The sequence below is a fragment of the Mastigoproctus giganteus genome, chromosome 4, assembly GCF_048544385.1.
Source record: "Mastigoproctus giganteus isolate SK-2022 chromosome 4, ASM4854438v1, whole genome shotgun sequence".
NCBI classification, from domain to species: Eukaryota; Metazoa; Arthropoda; class Arachnida; order Uropygi; family Thelyphonidae; genus Mastigoproctus; species Mastigoproctus giganteus.
In genome coordinates, this window is record NC_143578.1 from 134,274,612 (window position 1) to 134,297,115 (window position 22,504).

General features: G+C 36.7%; 1 protein-coding gene across 4 annotated transcripts in view; it reads right to left on the minus strand.

Moving 5' to 3' along the window:
- Nucleotides 1–22,504, minus strand: part of LOC150087077 (single-stranded DNA-binding protein 3-like) — a 538,273-nt gene that overhangs the window by 455,858 nt on the left and 59,911 nt on the right. For all 4 annotated transcript variants that reach the window (XM_090371800.1, XM_090371798.1, XM_090371799.1 and 1 more), the window contains exon 4: nt 12,245–12,329. In XM_090371800.1, coding sequence (XP_090227926.1) covers nt 12,245–12,329 — 85 coding nt within the window. The remainder of the gene's footprint in view (nt 1–12,244; nt 12,330–22,504) is intronic.

The window sequence follows — 22,504 nt, forward strand, 5'->3', positions numbered from 1 at the left end:
TTAATGTATAAGTTTGCAGACAATACAAAGGTTGGCAGGATTGTTAATGACAGTAAGGATAGTACACCACTATAACAGGATCTGGAAAAGTTCAGCAGATGGGTTGAGAGGTGGCAACTGAAGTTTAACATTGACAAATGTAAAGTACTGCATATGGGTAGCAGTAATCCCAGAGTAACAGACCAACTGAGTGGTTGTTGTTGTTGTTATTTGTTTTTTAGGAGCATTAGCAACTAAGGCCATTTTGCTCCGGGAATGTGCAGTGGTCATTCCCTGACCTTTCCGCATCCTCCGTATTTGGTAGTGACAGGCTCGAACCCTGGTCTAATCAAGAGGCGTGTGCTACACATTGCTGCTTCTTCCCACCTGGCTACAGAGGCACCACCCAACTGAGTGGTACTACACTCATAGTAGTGGAGAATGAAAAGTACCTGGGGTAATTGTGCAGTCAGATATTAAGTTTTCTGGGCAGTGCAAAAAGGCTGCAAGAGTAGCTCAGGGTGTCTTGTCAATGATATGCAGGAATTCTGCTAGCAGGGATAAGGAGGTGATTTCCCCCTTGTATAAGGCCACACCTTGAGTACTGCATACAGGTCTCCATGCCTCAATTTTAAGGATGTAGAGTTGCTGGAAAGAGTACAGAGAATGGGCAACAAGATTAGTGAGTGGAACAAAGGGTTGCTGTTACCAAGAAAGGCTTAAGTTCTGCAAATTGCAGCATCTGGAGACTAGACACCTGCAAGGTGATCTAATTGAAGTGCATAAGACTTTGAATGGTTTGAGAAAGCTCAATGCTGATGGGATTCTTCCTCTTTCTCAGATTACTCACCTGACCATGCACACGTACCATGTGCACGAGATAAAAAACATTTCATATCGCATGAAATGGTCTTCGGAAAGACTATTTCATGTGATAAACGAAAACCACACATTTATTTTTAACAAAGCTAAAATCTTGAATATTCAGCATAATTATACTAATTTGTTAATTGCCGAAACTTTAGAGATGAAGCTACAAACCAATTCTATAAACAGCAATGACCCTTTCTCATATCTGATTTGTGGTCGTTTGAAAGCATGCACGCTAAAGATTAATCTCCTATTAATAATGTAACATACATGCTCATCAGTTTTATTCCAACCTGTGAGCATGACACATGTCAAAGTTTTGGCCCAAATCAAGGAAGAAATTGTTTAGTGGTTTTATTCTTTGTAATTTAATCGTATTCTAACATATTTTTAACCAGTATTTTTTCTGACAGAATGTCTTCCATCACTAGAGGTTATATGGGGTTTGATATTTTTGGGGTCGGGTTGGGGTCTAAGACTGTGATCCTGATGTATTGAATTACTCATGGGCTGATAATGAGGAACACATTTCAGGTTTTAAAATTATTTTAAATTATCATTCAAAATTTATCAGCACTTGAGGAGAGTTGGATACGAAGACCTATAGATGAAATAAAGGTAATTCCTTTGTTTATTCTTGAAGATTAAGTTCAGCACATTAATTAAAATTTGTTTTAAAAAACACAAACATATTTTCTATGTTCTATCTGATTTTGAATTCTTAGAATTTTGCCAGGAATGAAGAGCTGTAATTCAAGCTAGTAACAAAGTGTTTTTATAAAACTGTTTACTTTTAGCCTGTTTATTATCTTGCTTCCAAATTCAAAATTATATAATCCTGTTAACATTAAGCTCACTTGGGCAGTTATCTTGATATTACATCTTTTATTTTCTCTATACAGTAAACCCCCGCTATTCGCGGGGGTTACGTTCCTGAGAAATGCCGCGAATACTGAGTTATAGCTCCCATAGTAATAAAGGGGCTCCGTTCCAAAGTATGAAATATATAAGAAAAACTAGTCTAAAATTTTGTCTATGTATGTATTATATGTACCTTCATAATATGACTATGTACATATACAGTACATAGTGAAATGCAAGCATATGATCGTGAAAATAAGAAACAATTTAATATTAAATGTAATATTTATAGAAATTACAAACAAATCTTTCAAACCAGCGCCTTTGCTAGCAAAAAAAAACTTATCCCGCAGTGCTATCACACCAGTTTCGCTAAAGTGTTGATAAAGGAGTTTTGCCTTTTCACGAAATGATGAGTGAACTTAATGGAATTTTATTTTGAGTTCAATCTTCTATCCACAGATTTAAAGCTTTTTCCATTTTTTCTAATTTAACATCACGAGTTACAGAGCAAATTTTTGAAGCAATTAGCACGTTTTCACGGACACTACAGCGGATTTTTTATTCCGATTTCTTGTTCGATCGTACTGTTGACTCATTGATTTTATAATGTTTTGCCACTGCGGAGACACTTTCACTATTAGGAATTTTATTAAATAACTCAATTTTATTCGCTAATGTCATCATCTTCTTTGATCTTTTCACATTTCCCTTAGAAAGAACTTGTCCACAATAAAGTCACTTTCTTCCATTAACACACTCAAAAAAGTCTGTTTTACACTGCAAAACGGTAGATTTATCACTTTTGTAAGCATATCAATTTATAAGCATATAAATTAAAAGCAAACAACGAAACCTTCCATGACAAGTGCATAACACATACTGAACAAGGATTAGAGAGAAACATCCACGCTTGCGATTTTTTGTCACCCCTCTCCCCCCAACCACTGAGCGCTGTTTTGACTGGGAAAGATCATTTTAGCCACGCCCATGTTTTTTTATGGCGGAAAATGTTCACGGCGCTTTAAAATTCACATTTTTTTTTAGGTTTCATTTTATATTAAATCAGCAACCGCGAATAGCGGGGGTTTACTGTATATACATCGATGAGCCAGAACATTACGACCACCGAGTTGTTATGCAAATCAAAGCAACTGCAGGTGAACTACGGTGCGTGCACGGGTGGAGACACGGTATAAAAAAACACCTAATAGTGAGCTCCGTTAATCAGTGTTATTCTTGTTCTTCAGATGGGAAAGGCAGCGGACTTAAGGGAGTTTGACCAAAGGCCAAATTATAATGGCCAAATGACTGGGTCAGAGAATATCCGAAACAGCATGGCTGTTGGGATGCTCACGGTCAGCCATGGTTAGTATCTACCGAAAGTGGTCCAAGGAAGGAAAACCCACAAACCACCAGATATTGGACGACCACGGCTCATCAATGCTCGAGGTGGGCAGTGGCTCTCCTGGGTGGTATGTGGCAACAGAAGGGCGACTGTGGTGACAGTTGCTGGTGACGGGAGGTGTCACAACACACAGTACATTGAACTCTGCTGCAAATGGGGAGGCATAGCTGCAGGCCACTCAGAGTGCCCATGCTAACCATGGTTCACTGGTGACAGCATCTACAATGGGAACGAGAGCATCAAAACTGGAACTTGAGTGATCGGAAAAAGGTCGTCTGGTCCCATGAATCACGTTTCCTGTTGCACCATGTGGATGGCAGGGTACGTGTGTGTCGTTTACCTGGGGAAGCGATGGCACCTGGATGCACCGTGGGATGAAAACCAATCGGTGGATTGCTTTGGGCGATGTTCTGTTGGGATACCCTGGGTTCAGTCATCCATGAGCCGGGCACTCTGATGTCTACCACCTACCTAAACATCATTGCTGACCAGGTACACCGTTTCATGGCAACGATCTTCCTCTCTGGCGGTGCAGTCTTTCAACAGGATAATGCGCCATGCCACACTGCCTGAATTGTTCGAGACTGGTACGCAGAACATGAGGAAGACTTCCAGGTATTGTCCTGGCCTCCAAATTTGCCCAGATGTCAATTCCATCAAGCACCTGTGGTTTGTGTTGGAACAGCAACTCCGATCTGCGGCGTCTCAACCACGTGTCTATGCCCTGCCTGGTAGGAGCTGTTTGGGCTGCACGTGGAGGACCAACATCATATTAGGTAGGTGGTCATAATATTTTGGCTCATCAGTGTATATAGTGACATGTTTTATACTGTCATTACTTCTCCTCTATTCAGTTATGTTCTTTGACACAGTTCAGCTCTTATAACATACCTTTTCTACAACCACATACGTGGAGACTGTTCTTTCACACTGCTATCTGGAATATTAATATTTTCTTCTAATAAGGCAGTTAGCATAAATCACAGCCAGCCCCTACTGATTAATACTGCATTTCACCAAACTAATTCTTCTTTCTTCATGAAAATTTTAGTTTTTTCCTTGCAACGTAACCCATCAATTTAGTAATACAGATGTAATGTCCAAACTCCAGTAACCTCAGGACCTGGAGATTGCTGCAGCAATCCTGAATGGGGTTACAGGTGGTGTAGCCATCTACTTTTATATATGATTAACTTATTTTTTATTAATTATATTATTTTATTCTTATTTATTCATATACCCTTAAAACCACCAAACAAAATTTAGAAAGTTACCAAGGCTACTACAATATTGCTCTGGTATTATTCCATTAAAAAATAAAATAATAAAATAACAAGGAGAAAAAATACATAGAAACAAAATAATGCATGGAATATTTTTAAAAGGTGATTTTTTAAACTTTTTTTACGAATAAAAGTAAATGTTTTTATATACCCCCCCCTCCCCATCTTGTGTGATCGACAAATGAACACTTTGAGAAAGTTTTCTGCAACTACCAAAACACATTTGATTGCCCTGAAATTAAGGGGAAAAAAAAACAAAAAAAAAAAAACAATCACTTCAGAGAAGGAACATTATGACATGCTTTATTCAGAATGCATAGTCAGCATAATAATCTTTTGGTGTGTAATGCAAATGTCAATTTATCCTGCAAACTTGAGACAGGAGACAAGCCAGTTTTTAGAGTTTGTTTTCTGAACAATACACATACCTATATTGTACTGTCGGCTGAATGTACTTTTGAATAACAGATGAAACTGGAAATCACAAACAAAATTCTCCATTGTCATTATCACAGTGATTTTCAATCCACTGAAGGATGAAGGCTTCTCCAGCAACTTTCCAGTTCCTTCTGTTTGTGCCATGGCCATTCATTTACTACCCGCGAACTCGTGAATTTCATCTGTCCATCTCCGTTGTTGTCTTCCAGGTTTTCTCTTAGCTCCTCTTGGGTACCATTCTATTATTTTCTTAGTCCATCTGTCAACATGTCTTCGAGCTATGTGTCCTGTCCAAGACCATTTTAGTTCTTTAGTTTTGATAAGAATGTCCTTTATTTGTGTTTGCTGCCTAATCCATGTGTTTCTCTTTTTATCTAACAGTCTGATTCCTAATACAATTCATTCCATTCTTAGCTGTGTGGTTTTCAGCTTCTCTTCCATTCTTTTGGTGAGTGTCTAAATTTCACTTCCATAAGTCACAGTGGGGAGTATACATTGGTTCATTATTTTACATTCAGACAAACTGGAATATTGCTCCTCAGTATGTGATTATATTTCCTGAATGCTATCCATCCAAAATTTATTCTACTCTTCAGTTCCAGACATTTATCGTTATTACAGCTAATGACTTGTCCCAGATAAGTACATGAATCCACCTTTTCAATTACTGCTCCTTCAATGATTATATATCCCTTTATTTATTTGTTATTTGGTTTTTTTTTTTAGGAGCATTAGCAACTAAGGCCATATTTCTCCAGGGATATGCGGTGGTCATTCCCGGACCTTTCCGCTCCTCTGTGTCTGGTGGTCACGGGCTCAAACCCCGGTCTAATCAAGAAGCGTGTGCTACGCACTGCTGCTTCTGCCCACCTGGCTACAGAAGTGCCTATATATATATATATATATATATATATATATCCCTTTCTGTGACATACTTGTTCAGTATTACTTCTGTTTTAGTCATATTCATTTTTAGTACAAATTCCTTACTAACTCTGCATAACTTAAGACTTTCCTCTAATTCCTCTTGGGATCGTGGCTTATGATCACAAAGTCATCTGCAAATGTTGAATTGTTTAGGCACTCTCCATTCACACTGACTCCTTTCTGTGACCAGTCCAATCTTCTGAAAGCTTCTTTAAGGGCAACAGTAAACATCATTGGAGATATTGTCTCTCTTTGTCGAACTCCTTTCTCAATTTTAAATTTGCTACCATCTTTATCTAGTCTAATAAAGGAGGTAGCATTTGCATATATTTTCTACAAAATCATAATGTATGGGATGTGTATATGCCTTGCCTTTCCAGTGCCCAAAACATTGCCTTATGCTATATGGAGTCAAATGCCTTTTCATAATCCACAAATGCCAGGCATAATTGACAAAATTGTATTATTCCACTCCTTAGTAGAATAATACAATTCCATCACACCTTTCCTAAAGAATTTTGTGAAGAGTCTTGCCAGTTTTTGTGTCATGTCTCTTCCTCCAATTTTAACAACTGTACAGTAACTTCATCTTCACCCAGAGCTTTCTGATTTTTCATTTTCTTCAATGCATGATCTACTTCATCAGGGATGTTGTATGTGTTGCTAATTTGTGATCCATCTTCCCCACTGCTTGCATCATTTCCTCGCTCCTTATATAATTCTTTATAGTAGTCTGCTATTTGAATTATGCCTTCTCTGCTATTTATAAGTACACCATCACTCTTCTTCAGTTTCAGTATCATTTGTCTTTCTGTATCTCATGACTGCTGATTTAAGTCCTTTGTTTTCCCTTAATGCTTGTTCTACTTTTTCTTGTTTTAAATCTTCTTATGTCCTCTTAGAGTCTCTTTCTAATTGTTTTGCATAACTCAGTATACTCAATTATGCCCCTGTCAGTATTTATCTTGCTCTTCATTTCTCGTCTTCGGTTCATCATGACAAGTGTTTCTTGACTAATTTTTTCTTTTTGAATTTCTTTTTACCTATAGGTTTCTCGGGCTTTATCACTTTCAGAAAATTGCATTCCTTGTCGATATATTGGTCCTGAAAGGTCTTCAGAAGCTCAAACTTGTTCTTAAGTTCAGTACATAATGCTTTTTCTCCTCTTCTGTTATGTCCATAGCTCTGTTTAAATACCTTTAACACTGTATAGATATGCCTGTTTTACTTACTAAAATATTAAAACAACCATACCGTACACAATTAGAAATGCAAGAGCAACAAACACGGGCATAATAAACACCTGGGAAAAATAAAGCAAATTTTGTTCTGTGGGTTTTTTATTTTCAGGACAATAAAAACAATATGGTCCAGAAATTATAGAGTAATAAGCATTACTATCAATAAAGATTAATTTTCAAAGTAAATAAATTCTCAGAATAAGTAACTTTAACTTGAATTACTGATAATTGGAAGTTCAAAAACAGGAACGAAAACACTGCCCTCCACTATTAGCAATTTAGCAAAGGCCATCTCTATCACCTTCTCTATGAGTGAGGAATACAGAAATATGCCATGAAAGTTACATAGGCTAATAGATAATGAGCTGATCTGAACATTACTCAGATCAGTTAATTGTCATCTGACAATTAAAAAAAAAAAAAAAAAAGAAAAAAAAAGGCCTGATGCAATCACCCATGTGGCTTCAATTAAATGCAAAACAAATAGTCGACTTTTGAAACTAAGTAAATCTCAACATATACTTCATTTAGGAAAAAATTGGTAAAGAAATGTATTACAGAAGAATAGTGATTTTATTCTGAAATAAAAAAAAAAAAAAAAAAAAATGGCATCCAAATTATGTATGACATATACAAGGCTATGGATGTCAAAACAGGGATGCCAATTTTAGTAATAACATCTGCAGGCAGTTCCTGCTTTACGAGATTTTTTTTTTAAGTATCAACAAAATCGAAAATATGAACATTAATTGCAAAAAATGAATGTTAAACATTCTTAAATACCGCATTTCAAACCATGCACGTAGCTATACAACACACTGTATCCCGCTTTACGTTATTAATCTGTTCCAGAGACACAATCGTATCATGAAAATATCGTAATATGAACCCAATAACACATTGTTTTTTAGTAATTCATTCCATGACCTCGGAAGTTGTGGAATGACCTCTGAGGTCATCCCACGACCTCGGAACACTCTAAAATGCACTACACTTTCGTTGTTATCCTATGTTCTGTTATAAGAACCAATTTTGAACAGCTTTGTGATATTTTTCTAAAGCACAATTCTGGAGGTCACTACCAAAAAACAATTTGCACTTTCTGCTTTATTGGGCTTTTCTGTTACTGCAAGCAATTATAAATGGGTAGTAAACGCGATCTTATTGCATTTGGAAAAATGGCAATAGTGAAATTGTGCATTTTTTACGTTATGGTGAAATGTGTTTTCCTTTTACCGAAATCTTCAATTGTATAAAAAACATAAATAAATTTTCAGAATTTTCTCTTAATTCCTTTTTTTGCAGCTTCGTAAACTTGTTACTCCACGCAAATCGTGTTAGTTGCAATTTGTGCATACCATTAAAACATGCTTATGCATGCTATTGAAATTTATAAAGAAAAGATAAGGTTATCTTCGAAACAAATGCATCTCGAAGCATTTCTGAAGAAGATGACTCTTTGTGCAACAAACCAACGAGTGCCGAGCCAATAATGAGTGATCAATGAGTGTGCATTTAGTCAATGATGATTATGATGAAGAATAAACATTCTTTAACATTTGCAAGTCATAAATAATTTCTTTATTATAATTTGCTTGATTTTACAGGCTATGTTTTCATTTTTTTGGATAAATCAATCATTGTTTAAACAAACTAATTAGCTAACTAATTAGCTAACATTATGTCTATGGGGAATAAATTCCCGCTTTATGAGTGCACGGTATGAACGAATTAACTCAAAGTCGGGAAATACCTGTATTTATATTTATCACACCATTATAAAAGGAGAATGAATAGAAGAATTGGACAAATCTTTTTTAATTTTACAAAATGAGAAAAAAAAAAAAAAAAAAATCAGCATTATAAATTCAAAAGTAAGTTTTGTTACATTAGCATTAGTAGAGACATATGATGCAAGAAAGCAAGCTTATGCATCCAGTGATTCCATTATTTTCCCTGGAACACAAGTTATTGGGTTCTACTAACAGGTCTGTAGTTAGTTGTGTCACCTTTTGAACCCCTTTGTGAATTGGTGATACATTTGCACACCTTCCATTCATGGGGTCCTCCCTTGAATCCAAGGAAGCTCTCATGATTATGGCTAAGGGTTTGCTTACTTCCTTTGTTGCCTCCTTTAATATAACTGGATAGATCCCGTCCACCCCAGGTGCCTTCCTTATGTTTAACTTCAACAATTTCTCCTCCACTTTGTTCTCAGTTATTACAAAATCACTTAGCCCCCTGTTAGTGTTTGATAAACTTCTGGCACTCCCCTCATTGAATAACTCCTCATGTGTGAATGTAGATGCAAAATACTCATTCAATTTATCAGCTACCTTAGCATGATCATCAATAGTCAACCCATCTATGTTAAGTGGTCCAATTTGATTCATCCTTTCCTTCTAGAGTTTACATAAGTAAAGAACTCTTTGCTGTTTTTCTCTGCATCCTTTGCCAAAGATTTCTCGTAATCTGCCTTCGCCTGCCTAACCTCCTTTGTGACTTGATTGCAGAGTAGTTTATACCTGCCATAAGCTTCTGTGTCACCTGATACTTTATATCCATCCCATACATTCTTCTTCTCTGCCACGAGCCTCATTAATTCATCTGACATCCACTTAGGCCTAAACCTTGAACAGTATTTCTTAGTTGGAATGAAGAGCCTAGTAGCCTCCAAAATTAAGTTCTTGAAGGCTTCCCATTTAGAATTCAACACTGGTAACATCATCAGTTGATCCAACTGTACAGAATTTAAAAACTGTCTGAGACCTCAGTAGTCACCTTTACGAAAGCAAAGTCCTTCCCTTTAGCCTTGATGGTAGTTATATCTTTAAGTAATTACCACATCAATACATTGTGATCACTATCACCCAGTGATTTCTTTATCTGCAAATTCTTAATGCATGAATAATCACTGCAGATAATCAGATCAAGAGTATTACTCCCTCTGGTTGCCTCTCGAACATGTTGTAAACAGTCATCTAATAAATCCAAAAAAGTCTTGCTAATGTGTGAGTGACCAACCCACAAGTTCCAGTCAATATCTGGAAAGTTAAAATCCCACATTATAAGACATTCTGATTTACTGGCCCACTCTATTTCTCTGCACAACTGCCCATTATACTCATCAGATTCATTAGGCCTATTACACACATCTACTCTAATTTTTCCTTTCCCAGTGCTTATTTCACATCAAACAGACTCACCACTGCATTGTCTACCAAAAGCAATTGGATCTACTTTCTTAGATTTGTGTTTCTTAATTAACAGCATAACCCCTCCTCCTTCCTTCCTGTACACACTGTACTCCCCAAAGTCCAATTCTGCACTGCTTATATCTGTGTGACAACATGTCTCTGATATCCTAACAATATCTGCCTTTGATGTCTTGACTAGCACTTCAAGCTCATCAAATTTATTAACTATACTCCTAGCATTGGTGTACATGCAAGTATACATGCGTCTGTTCCTACTCTTAGTTACTCTAACACAGCCTGTGTATTTACTTTTTCCACTATGACTGCCAGCAGTCCGGGAAATCTCCATTACCTTGCTTTCCAGGCTGCTGCTCATTCTAATAGAAGCAGTGCAAGAAACACTTTTGCCTCTGCCTGCGGCTACTGTTAACCTTTTGGTCTGTGTATCCACCCAACATAGCAGTTTTCTGACCCACCTTACACTGCCTCAATAGCATCAGCAAATATTCTTGTACCCTTTCTATATAAGTGTATCTCATCCCTGTAGAAGCAGTCTCACCTGTCAACAAGCACAGACGAGGCTGAAAAAAATTTTTCTACCCCTTGAGCCTTGCACAATCTCTCCATCGCAAAATCGATCGACAAGGCTCTCATCATATACTCCCTCCTATCATGTCTAGACAGTATTGCAGACATTCTCACATTCAACCCTAACTCGCAACTTTTTTTCAACGTTGACCTGTACTTGTTGAGTAAAACTGCAGATCTCTTACTCTTAACGTGTACAACAACATCACCTTTTGTGCCCTTAAAAGATGATATCTGATCTACAATGTCATCAACTTTTGACCCTGGCAGACGTACCCTGGTCCTGTTTCACTTATCATTCTTGCATAGTTTATTCTCCGTCTCCCTGACAATAGAGTCACCAACAATAACTAGTTCCATTGGGACCAGTGCATTCTGCCTTGAAGATTGCCTCTGTTTTGCCTGATGCACAGGAGTGAGCTGTCGTTGAGCTGGACAGATGAGAGCTTGATGGGTCCCTCATTAATTTCTTCAAGGGCATTTACTCTATACTTCAAGCTCTCATACATGCCCATCAGAATGCTGAGTTCGCGCCTAATTCCTTGACACTCTAGACACCTAGTACACACAAAGGCATCCTCCTTGGCTAGATCATATCCTGTTTTAAAAAGATTGGCAAACATTTCACACATTTGAGACTGTGATGCGTTGGAGAATTGCCCTCTTTGTTTCTCCCCTGGGTCACAGCACTCTCGCTAGTCTGTGATCTTTGCTTCACAGCTCTAGCCTGGGTCATGATTTCCGTTTAATTACAATTTAATTAACATTTTTTTTTTTTTTTTTGTTAGTTGTTGGCGTATTGACTTCTGTGGCCATAATGCACCTCCCAAAGTTTTTGCATTTTACTGTGATCCAAGCCAGAGGTGGGATTCGAACCCGCGACCTTTCGGTTGCCAGGCAAACACTTTACCCACCTGGCTAATTAACAATGAATTTTAATAAGATTAATATTATTTTTGATTAATTGATAATACTATAGCTAATACAGATTCCTAATACAGTGCTTCGTGTGTGTGTGTGTGTGTGTGTGTGTGTGTGTGTGTGTGTGTGTGTGTGTTATGGGTGTTTAATGGCGCATAAGGTACACTGGCTATAGAGCTCCTCAGTGCTTCGTATTACGCTATCTAGTTTTACTTTATACCTTAAGATATCAGTTCGAGATATATATATGTATTAAGCTATTTCTTATTGACTATAATATGGCCGCTAGTTCAACAATATTGGCGCCAACACCAGGAGTCATAACTTCAAAAAATCGCTGGTTAAATTCAAAATAAGAAGCTAATGAATGCTATTAAACCTATTTAATATCTTTGCAAAACAAAATGTACTATGTTAATTAACGAAAAATACTAAAAATTAAAAATACTTATCCCTTTACAGAGCCAAAAATCCACCGATTAAGATCTTACCATATAAGAACCAGTTTTAAACATCAAATATGAAACTTACATAGTCATGAAATGCCTTGGCTTCACTAGAGTGCTCACATGTTTCTCTTCTTTCTGGAGCAGCACAGTAGAGGTCCCAGAAGACACTGGAAAAAGCATTATATACAGAAGAGTATCAATTATTTATATTTTGCATTTCAATAATTTCATCTTTAAGTTATAATCTAAAGTATAACTATTACTTTGTAAGGATTGACAATATTTATAACACAAGAGAAAACGTTCTTTAAAATTATCCGGCTACTATCAAAAGACTATCGTTTTAAAATCAATAAGATCAAACTACAAAGAAGTTATCACTTAGTACATTAAATTTCGAAAACTGAGTTCCTCACCCCCCCCCCATTTTGGGGGGGGTCACGTGGGCAGGAAGATTCACTTACCAGGAAAGCTTGCAGTGTACTACTACTACTAGATAACAGCTGATAATGAGTACAGTAAGTATGTATAATGAGTAGCATGAAGTAAGACTCATTTATTTTAAGACAACCTTTGATTATACTAATTTAAAATAAACTTTTATTAGCTGCATGGTTTTAAAAGGATTGTTTCATCTTATACAGCAGTGAATAAATTTACCACTGTCTGAATTTTTTTTTTTTAATTTTTTTTTATCATTTGGAATTCATTTGATTTATATTTTGCATTTTAATACCAAATATAATTTTCAATTAAATGCAGTGAAACCTAACACCTGGTGCTTATGAAACAAAAAAAAAAAAAAAAAAAAAAAAGTTGTTTGTTACAGACTCATCATCATCAGCTATTTTCAATCCACTGCAGAATGAAGGCCTCTCCAGCAACTTCCTAGTTCCTTCTGTTTTGAGCACTGGCCACCCACAAACTCATGAATTTCATCTATCCATCTCCACCTTTGTCTTCCAGGTTTTCTTCTAGCTCCTCTTGGGTACCATTCTGTTATTTTCTTAGTCCATCTGTCATCATGTCTTCGAGCTATGTGTCCTGCCCATTTTAGACCATTTTAGTTTTTAGTTTTGATTAGAATGTCCTTTACTTGAGTTTGCTGCCTAATCCATGTGTTTCTCTTTTCATCTAACAGTCTGATTCCCAATATAATTCGTTCCATTCTTCGCTGTGTAGTTCTCAGCTTCTCTTCCATTCTTTTGGTGAGTGCCCAAGTTTCACTTCCATAAGTCATGGTGGGGAGTATACATTGGTTCATTATTTTACATTTCAGACAAACTGGGATATTGCTCTTCAGTATGTGACTATATTTCCTGAATACTATCCTTACAAAATTTATTCTTCTCTTGACTTCCAGCCATTTATCATTATTACAGCTAATAACTTGTCCCAGATAAGTATATGACTCCATCTTTTCAATTACGGCTCCTTCAATCATTATTTCCCTTTCTGTGGCATAGAAAGGGACTTGTTCATCATTACTTTTGTTTTAGCCATATTCATCTTTAGTCCAAAATCCTTACTAAATGTGCATAACTGATTAAGATTTTCCTCTAATTCTTTGGGATTGTGGCTTATGACCACAATGTCATTTGCAAATCGTAAATGGTTAGGTACTCTCCGTTCGCATTAACTCCTTTCTGTGACCAGTCTAATCTTCCGAAAGCTTCCTCAAGGGCAGCAGTAAACAGCTTTGGAGATATTGTCTCCTTGTCAAACTCCTTTCTCGATTTTAAATTTCCTACTTTCTTTGTCTGGTCTAATAAAGGAGGTAGCATTCTCATATATTTTCTTCAAAATCATAATATGTGGGATATCTATGCCTTGTCTTTCTAGTGCCGAAACATTGCCTTACGCTGTATGGAGTCAAATGCCTTTTCATAATCCACAAATGCCAGGCATAATGGTGTTTTATATTCCATTAGCTGTGATATTACATGAAGGTGATCCATAGTTGAGAATCCTGTCCTAAAGCCAGCTTGATCTTTCAGTTGATTCCCATCAAGTATTCTTTCTAATCTGTTAGTAATGACCCTTGTGAACAACTTGTAGATGTGGGATAACAAGATAATTGGTCTATAATTTCCAATTTCTGATTTATCTCCTTTCTTATGCAGCAAAACTATGATTGCATTATTCCACTGCTTAGGCATCACATCTTTTCTAATGCACTTTGTGAAGAGCCTTGCCAGTTTTTGTGTTATGTCTCTTCCTCTCAATTTTAACAACTCTACAGTAACTTCATCTTCCCCCGGGGCTTTCTGATTCTTCATTTTCTTCAATGCATGTTCTACCTCATCAGGAAGAATATCGGGTATGTTGTATGTGTTGCTAATTTGCAATCCATCTTCCCCACTGCTAGCATCATTTCCTCGCTCTTTGTATAATTCTCTCTAGTAGTCTTCTGCTATTTGAATTATGCCTTCTCTGCTGTTCATAAGTACACCATTGCTATTCTTCAGTATCATTTGTCTTTCTGTATTACTGCTCATGGCTGCTGATTTAAATCCTTCGTTTTTCCCTTAATGTTTTTTCTACTTTTCTTGTGTTAAATCTTCTTATTTTATGTTCTCTCTGAGTCTCTTTCTAATGGCTTTGCATAACTCAGTATACTCAATTTTTTCCTTGTCAGTGTTTATCTTGCTCTTCATTTTTCGCCTTCGGTTCATCATAAGTGTTTCTTGACTAATACTAATTTTTTCTTCTTTGGATTTCTTTTTTCCTATAGGTTTCTTGGGCTTTATACTTTCAGAAAGTTGTAATATTCCTCTTCGATATCTTGGTCCTGAGCAGTCTGCAGAAGCTCAAACTTGTTCTTAAGTTCCAGTACATACTGCTTTTTCTCCTCTTTTGTTATCTCAAAGACCTTTGTATTATTTACTCGAGTCAGTTTTTTCCTTTCCTTTATCTATGTCAAGTGTACATCTTACCATTCAGTGATCACTTCCAACATTTACCTTATTCAGGACGGTAACATCATTCTGTTCACCCTTTTCTTGAAAAAAAAGTGTTCATTACTGGCAATCCTTGAGATTCTACAAATTCCACAAGTCTTTCGCCTCTTTCATTTCTTTCACCAATTCCAAAATTTCCTACAGTTCCCCTTTCTGCGCTTTTGACTTTTTCCAACCTTAGCATTGAAGTCCCCCATTATAATAGTGCAGTGGGTTTTCTGCTCATCTAGAAGACTCTCAATTTCTGTGTACATTTCTTCAACCTCTACATCATCATGGCCCGATGTTGGTGCATAAATCATTATAACCTTTAGCTTGTACCTCTTAGAAATCTTGAGTATTAGTCTTGACACCCTTGGTGATGTACAGGCCTGACGTAGCCCAGTGGTCAGGAGCAATAGTGCATAGCACGCGTTCCTTGAGTGGACCAGGGTTCAAGCCCGTGACTACTAAATACGATAAATATTTGTATTGAAGATTTATTGTAAACTCTACTGACTTGGTTGTTGTGCCGGAGTATAAACAGAAAAAAAAAAAATGTATTTATTTACTTTTGAATTCCAAAATGTTTTTTAAATCTTTATGGACCAGAAACCCAACTCCACCTTCACTCCTTTCACTGTTTCCATGGTGTACAGCAGATTTCCCACTTTATAAACTTATAAGTGATTCATTTCTTCTTCTTGTTTCAGCGAAACCGATGATATTCCAATTCACATTTTCTAATTCCTCTTCCAGCTCTAATATCCTGTCTTCACCGATGAGTGATCTTACGTTGTTACAGGCCAAGTTCAGTTTCCGTGCATAGCAGCCTGGTCATACCCAGAGATTCTTAGCACTCTCTGCTTTCACTCTGATCCTCTCGCTGCTGTAAGAGGGGGAGTGAAAGCCGCTGGGGACTGAGGGCCATTTGTTTTGTCGTGCTGTCATACGCTGGAGGGTTTGGTCTTTTCCTCTTCACGCAGACCAGGCATCTTGAAGAGAACCACTGTACACGTTCATTGCTACCTAAGTGACGTAACAGGGCTTACCATAGAGAAGGTGTGCATGAATGGATTTTAGGGAGGCAGGCCAACTGGACTTCTCCTAAATCTTCTGTAATAGAAAGATATTGGATCCATTAGTGTTTTAGACTGAGTGTCTGATAACACACAGGATACCTATTCCCCTCTAAGCCTAGGAGCCATTTTGTTATTTTTTTCAAAAATATAAAAAAAAATACCTGCTATTTATAGTGCTACTGAAAGGTGTCCATTAACTGAGATTTCATCATATTTCATTTGACATATAAAATATTTATTTTGATTAAAAAAAAAACTTCTGGATATAAACAATTTAGTTTAAACAAAAAACTTTCAGTCACTTCAAGTTAAAAACAGAAATTGTTGATAACAACTAATTTTTCAGTCTTTTTAATAAAGAGAAACTTTCAGCAGATGATTTCCACATATATACACAAAAAACATCTTAAACACAATAACAATATTTGGATACACACTTTTAATTTTCTTTTGGAAAAGCTGCAATAAAGAAATCGACGAGTTTTTTTTCATTTGATGGAAATCAAAAAAATTTAACCTACACACTGATGCTATGAAATTCTGTTAAATATCTTGCAGATGTACCAGTTCAGAGTTGAACGTATCAAGTTTTCAGGTGTCTTACTCAGGGTAGTCCCAGGATTTTCTACAGCAAGAGGGATAAGGCAATATTTTGGGGCATCACTAGACTTTAATCATCAGGTAGCAGTCAAAAAATTTGTATTTTTTTTTAATCATAAGGACAGGAGGTGACTACAGCCCCTTTATTCCTTACCTAGTCATACATACTGGACACTAAACTGACTTTTAATAATTATATGAAATTCATTTTTAAAATTTAATTGAAAGTACTGTAGCATACTAAAAGTAATTTCTAAAATATACGTTTGTAGTTCCTGTTGTTACCTAAGTTGCCACCATCTGGTTCAACAAGACTCTTCAAAATTAAAAAAACTTTTTGTCAGCAAAATATTGTTTCGCTGACATGGTGTATAAAAAGAATCACACAAAAATAAATCAATCTGTTCAATTTGGATTCCATTTATTTCCTTTATGAATACCTGACGAACAGACTACTTTGATATTTGGTAAGTTATAATATGGAGAATTCCACCAATTGGGTTAAAGGAATGCCTGTATACTGAACTAAACCAACATAATCTTTCTTTCCAGTTTTAGATGGTAACAGAAACATGGTAAAAAAACAAATCTCGGATAATCAATTTCCGGGTTAATCCAAAAATACAAAAGCCCCCAACATACGTAAGGGCTTCTTCAACACACGTTCCAGGACTTTTTACTTCGTCAAGTTTTACATAACTTGAGAATGAATAATAACATATTGCTACTATATTATTATTGACAAATCTGAATTCCGCACGATACTTGTTAATGTTTGGCCATTTTGATACATCCTTATTATAATGATTCCTTAGAGATTTAACAGATGCACCGTTTTCAAACTTTTGAATAATTTCAAGTTTTTGTTTAACTGAAAACGCAATTCTTTGACGTTTACCCATCATTTTTGCGATTTCTAAAAAAAAAAAAAAAAAAAAAAAAAAATCGGACATTCCTGACAAATAACGAAACAAAATTTGTTTCGTTATTTGTCAGAAAACAAAACAACACTAAAACAAACTAAACATTTGGCCCCTTTTTTTTTTTTTTTTTTTTCTTTCAGCGGTGGGTGTGAAGACAACAGGGATTGCAAGTTAATAGGTACACTAATCTCCCAATGACGACTTATAATGCCGCTTGTTGCTTATTTACGACTTGTAAAATATCTGTTTATACCTATTCTAGTTATTACTTGAATTCTATGATTTCTGATTGATTTTTTTTTTTTTTTTTAAATTTGGAGTCTTGAAATCTGATCCCAGTTAATCGAGAGTCTGCCCCACACACACACACACACACACACACACACACACACACACACACACACACACACACACACACACACACTTTTTACAAGAATCCCAAACACAAAAAGCTATTAGAACCTATAGTACTTAGTACCATGCATGGGTCGGAGGTTGACAAGATGAAAGGTATTTGTTGACATTAGAAGAACTTCTGTAGACAGTAATTTTCAAGAAATACATATGAAAGAAGGTTGTTCCAGAAAACGGCAGTTGAATGAATAAACAAAGAAGTTGAAAAGTTGGTTCTCTGAGTTTAAAGTTGGACAGTAAATGGATGTTGGCTGGTGGTGGCATATGTTCAGACTGTTTTGAAAGAGAGAGAGAGAGAGCAGGAATTATAGAAGCCAATTCAGAAGAACAGTGCCCATAGAAGTCTGTAGAAAAAGTATGCAGCAGAAACAGTATGTCTTTGAGACAGAGAGTGGAGAGACTCTGTTAGAGATGAGTCATTAATTAACTTAACTGCCTTCTTCTGAATGGAATCTAGAAGACTGAGAGAGGTTTTGGGGCACCACCCCAGATGTGGGAACAATATTCCATGGCAGGGCAGATTTGCGATTTGTACAGCGTGAACAGCGTTTGGAAGAAATGTAATGCCAAGAGTAAAAGAGAAAACAAGTTTTTTAGATGCAGAGGAAGCAATGTTTGTAATGTGCTTGTGCCAAGAGAGATTAAAAGTCAGGGTAAAGAGATATATTAACTTGCTTAGAAATTGGAGTGTCACCAAAGATAAGCATAGGAGCAGAAGAATCCTTTTTGTGAGAGATATAAGACAGGACTGAGTTTTAGAAGAACTGAAATCAACTAAGTTGTCTTTGCCCCACTGGAGATCGGCATTTAAAGAATTGGTAGCGGATATTCAAGAAGTTGAAGCTGATTGAGCAGGGCAAGGTTTCTCAAACTGGAAAGTGGAAATAAATGTTCTATCATTAGCAAAACTATGGATAGGATTTCCGGTCAATGGAAGAAGGTCATTAATATACAAGAGGAAAAGATTGGGGGAAAGAACTGAACCTTGGGGTACACCAGCATTAGTGGAGAAGTTAGAAGACAGAGAGCTATCTACCATCACCCTCACTGAGCAGTCACAGAGAAAACTGGATAACCAATTACAAAAAACAGTTGGCAAAGCATGATGGAAGCTTGTTTAGAAGACCTTTATGCCCAAACACAATCGAAAGCCTTTGAGATTTCAAGAGCAACTGCTTGTGTTTCGCTGAACTTTACCATTGAATTTGTCCATAAATGGTTAATATAAGCCAGAATATCACCAGTGGATCGACACTGGCAGAATCCATATAGGTGATCATTGATCAGATGGAAGGTTTCTACGTAGTTTAAGAGTTGGCAGTTAATTGATTTCTCCTTCACTTTAGAAAAAGCAGAAGAAATTGCAACGGGGACGATAATTGGATGGGACGGATTTGTTGCCCTTTTAGAACCTATAGTACTTAGTACCATGCATGGCTGGATGTGAGTAAATTTCCAAGCAGAAGGAAAAACACCTTTTGGAATAAGAAAGTAAAAAAAAGATCATTAACACACGTGTTGGAAGAAAAATGGGATGCTAGCAGAGATGGACAAAAGTTGCAGCCAATAGCTTTGGCAAGACACCAGAATGCTCGGCTACCATTAGGGCATGAAGTAAGTTTTCTACTCTTAGCCCGTTCAAAATCTAGCTTGGACTGATTATTGAATAATAACATTATTCATTAATATATAATAACATATATTATTTGCAATAATTATGCCATTTGAACACTAATCAAGCACACCCTCTTGATGCTATCTTAACAAAGTTACTAATAAAAATGTTAGAAAGTGACACTTTTTTTTTTTAAGTTGTCCAACTTAACCTTAACTTGGCAGTGGAGGTGCCTCCATCTGTAGCAAAGACAGTGGCAGAACTTACAAGTTTTTTATTTTATTTTATTATTTTTTTTACGTTTCATCTATTCTTTATAGATTGCAATACTAATTGTATTGTAACTTTTTAAGTTTTAAATATGCCAAACTTGTTGGGGGGGAGGAAGAACCACCACAGATGCAAACTTTATGCATTGTGTTCCATTAAAAATTTTAAACACCAACTTCTTTCTGTTTAACATATTTTCTAACCTGTATGTTACTGTTACTATGTATTTGAAAAATAGAGAAATTAAAAAAAAAAAAAAAAAGGTTTTTGTTTATTGAACGACCAGGTTATACCATTGTAAACTCCTCTAGCCACCAGGTTAGAGGAGTTTACAATGAATCATGAATACAATCATTAATCATATTTAGCAGCCATGGTTCACCATGGTTTGAACCATGGTCCACTCAAAGAGCGTGTGCTATTGCACTGTTTGTTTGTTGTTTGTTATTTGGTTTTTTAGGAGCATTAGCAACTAGGGCCATATTGCTCTGGAGATATGTGGTGATCATTCCTTGACCTTTCCGCATCCTCCGTATTTGGTGGTCACCGGCTCGAACCCCGGTCTAATCAAGAAGCGTGTGTTATGCACTGCTACTCCTGCCCACATGGCTATGGAGGCGCCCTATTGTACTGTCATTCCTTACTGACCAGTGAGAGACATTCAATATCAATTCACAGTATATTACTTATGTAGTTGTACAGTAGTATGTATTTAGTTTTTAAGGCAATTCGATCAACAAAATCACTGTGCATTATTTATACCATATATTAAAAAAAAAAAAAAAACTGGGCAATCACAACACCCATACCAGAAACAACATTTGAACCCGTAACCTTTACTTTTTAGGCAAATATGTTACTCCTGAACAAAACTGGTGAATAGGTTAACATTTTGGCTTAATGCTGGCAACTATTGTTTTGTGGAGAATAATACAAATAACAAATTACCCTTGAATACTTATGTGTGATATGCATAACCTAAAAAAGGGGGGGGGCACTTCTTTCAATTTCTGTAGATTGTAATTTCCAGGTAAGACACATAACAGAAGGTTGTTCCAGATAATAAACTTGAAGGGATAAATGAGAAAGAAGAAAAGTTGGTGTTGTTAGTTTGATTTTGGATGCTAATGGGTGCTGATTGGTTGTGGTCAATGTTCAGCTTAGTTTGTGATGGGGGGGTGAAAGAATTATAAATGCCAGTTGAGAAGGACAGTGCACATGGAAGAATCTATAAAAAAGGCATACAACAGAAACAGAACATCTATAATTTGTAAACATATGAGAACTTGAAGATGTTGTTGACAAATATTAAGTATAAAGAACATGGTTGGCTTGTGCTGATTTAAAGTGATAGGCATATTACTTGGACACAAGTGTGCTACACAAAAATGCCTTGCTTTTTGTGTGAATGGGACAGTCGGGCAAGGAGAAGCAATGGGATGTCAAGGTCTGGCCAAAGAGGGGCAGTTTGTTGCCTGGATCAAGAACACAGTCATAAACCATTGGTTGACCCCAAACTTGTCCTCCTTCCACCCTTGTACATCAAACTGGGTTTGATGAAACAGTTTGTGAAAGCTTTACCTCAGAAAGGTCCCATCTTCAACTATCTTTGAACTAAATTCCCATTAATCACCCAAGAGAAGCTAAAACAAGGTATTTTTGTTTGATCTCAAATTTGCCAACTGATGAGGGACCAAGATTTTGAGAGAACTATGAATGAAAGAGAAAAAACAGGTATGCATTAGCTTCAGGTCTGTTGTTGAGAACTTAAGTGGGAGAAGACAGAGGGTGGTAATCAATGGGTGCTGCTCTTCATGGACTAATGTTATTAGTGGAGTCCCATAGGGTTTGGTGTTAGGTCCACTGTTGTTCTGTATATTTATCAATGATATTGATGAAGGTATATCAGGCTTAATGTCGAAGTTTGCAGATGATACAAAGGTTGGCAGGGTTGTTAATGACAGTAATGGCAGGGTGCTACTGCAACAGGATCTAGATAATTTGGGCAGATGGGCTAAGAAGTGGCAACTGAAGTTTAACCTTGACCAATGCAAAGTACTGCATATGGGTAGGAGTAACCACAGAGAAACGTACCAACTGTGTGGTACTACACTTAAGGTAGTAGAAAATGAAAAAGACCTGGGAGTAATTGTGCAGTCAGATATGAAGTTTTCTGAGCAATGCAGACAGGCTGCCAGGGCAGGTCATGGGGTTTTGTCAATGATATATAGGAATTTTGCTAGCAGGGAGAAGGAGGTAATTGTCCCTCTGTATAAGGCAATGGTCAGGCCATGCCTTGAGTACTGCGTACAGGTCTGGAGGCCTAATTTTAGGAAGGATGTAGATTTACTTGAGCATGTACAGAGAAGGGCAACAAGATTGGTGAGGGGAATGAAGGGATCCTCTTACCAAGAGAGGCTTAAATTCTGCAAATTGCAGTGGCTGGAGACTAGGCACCCGAGCGGTGATCTGATTGAGGTATATAAGGCCTTGAATGGG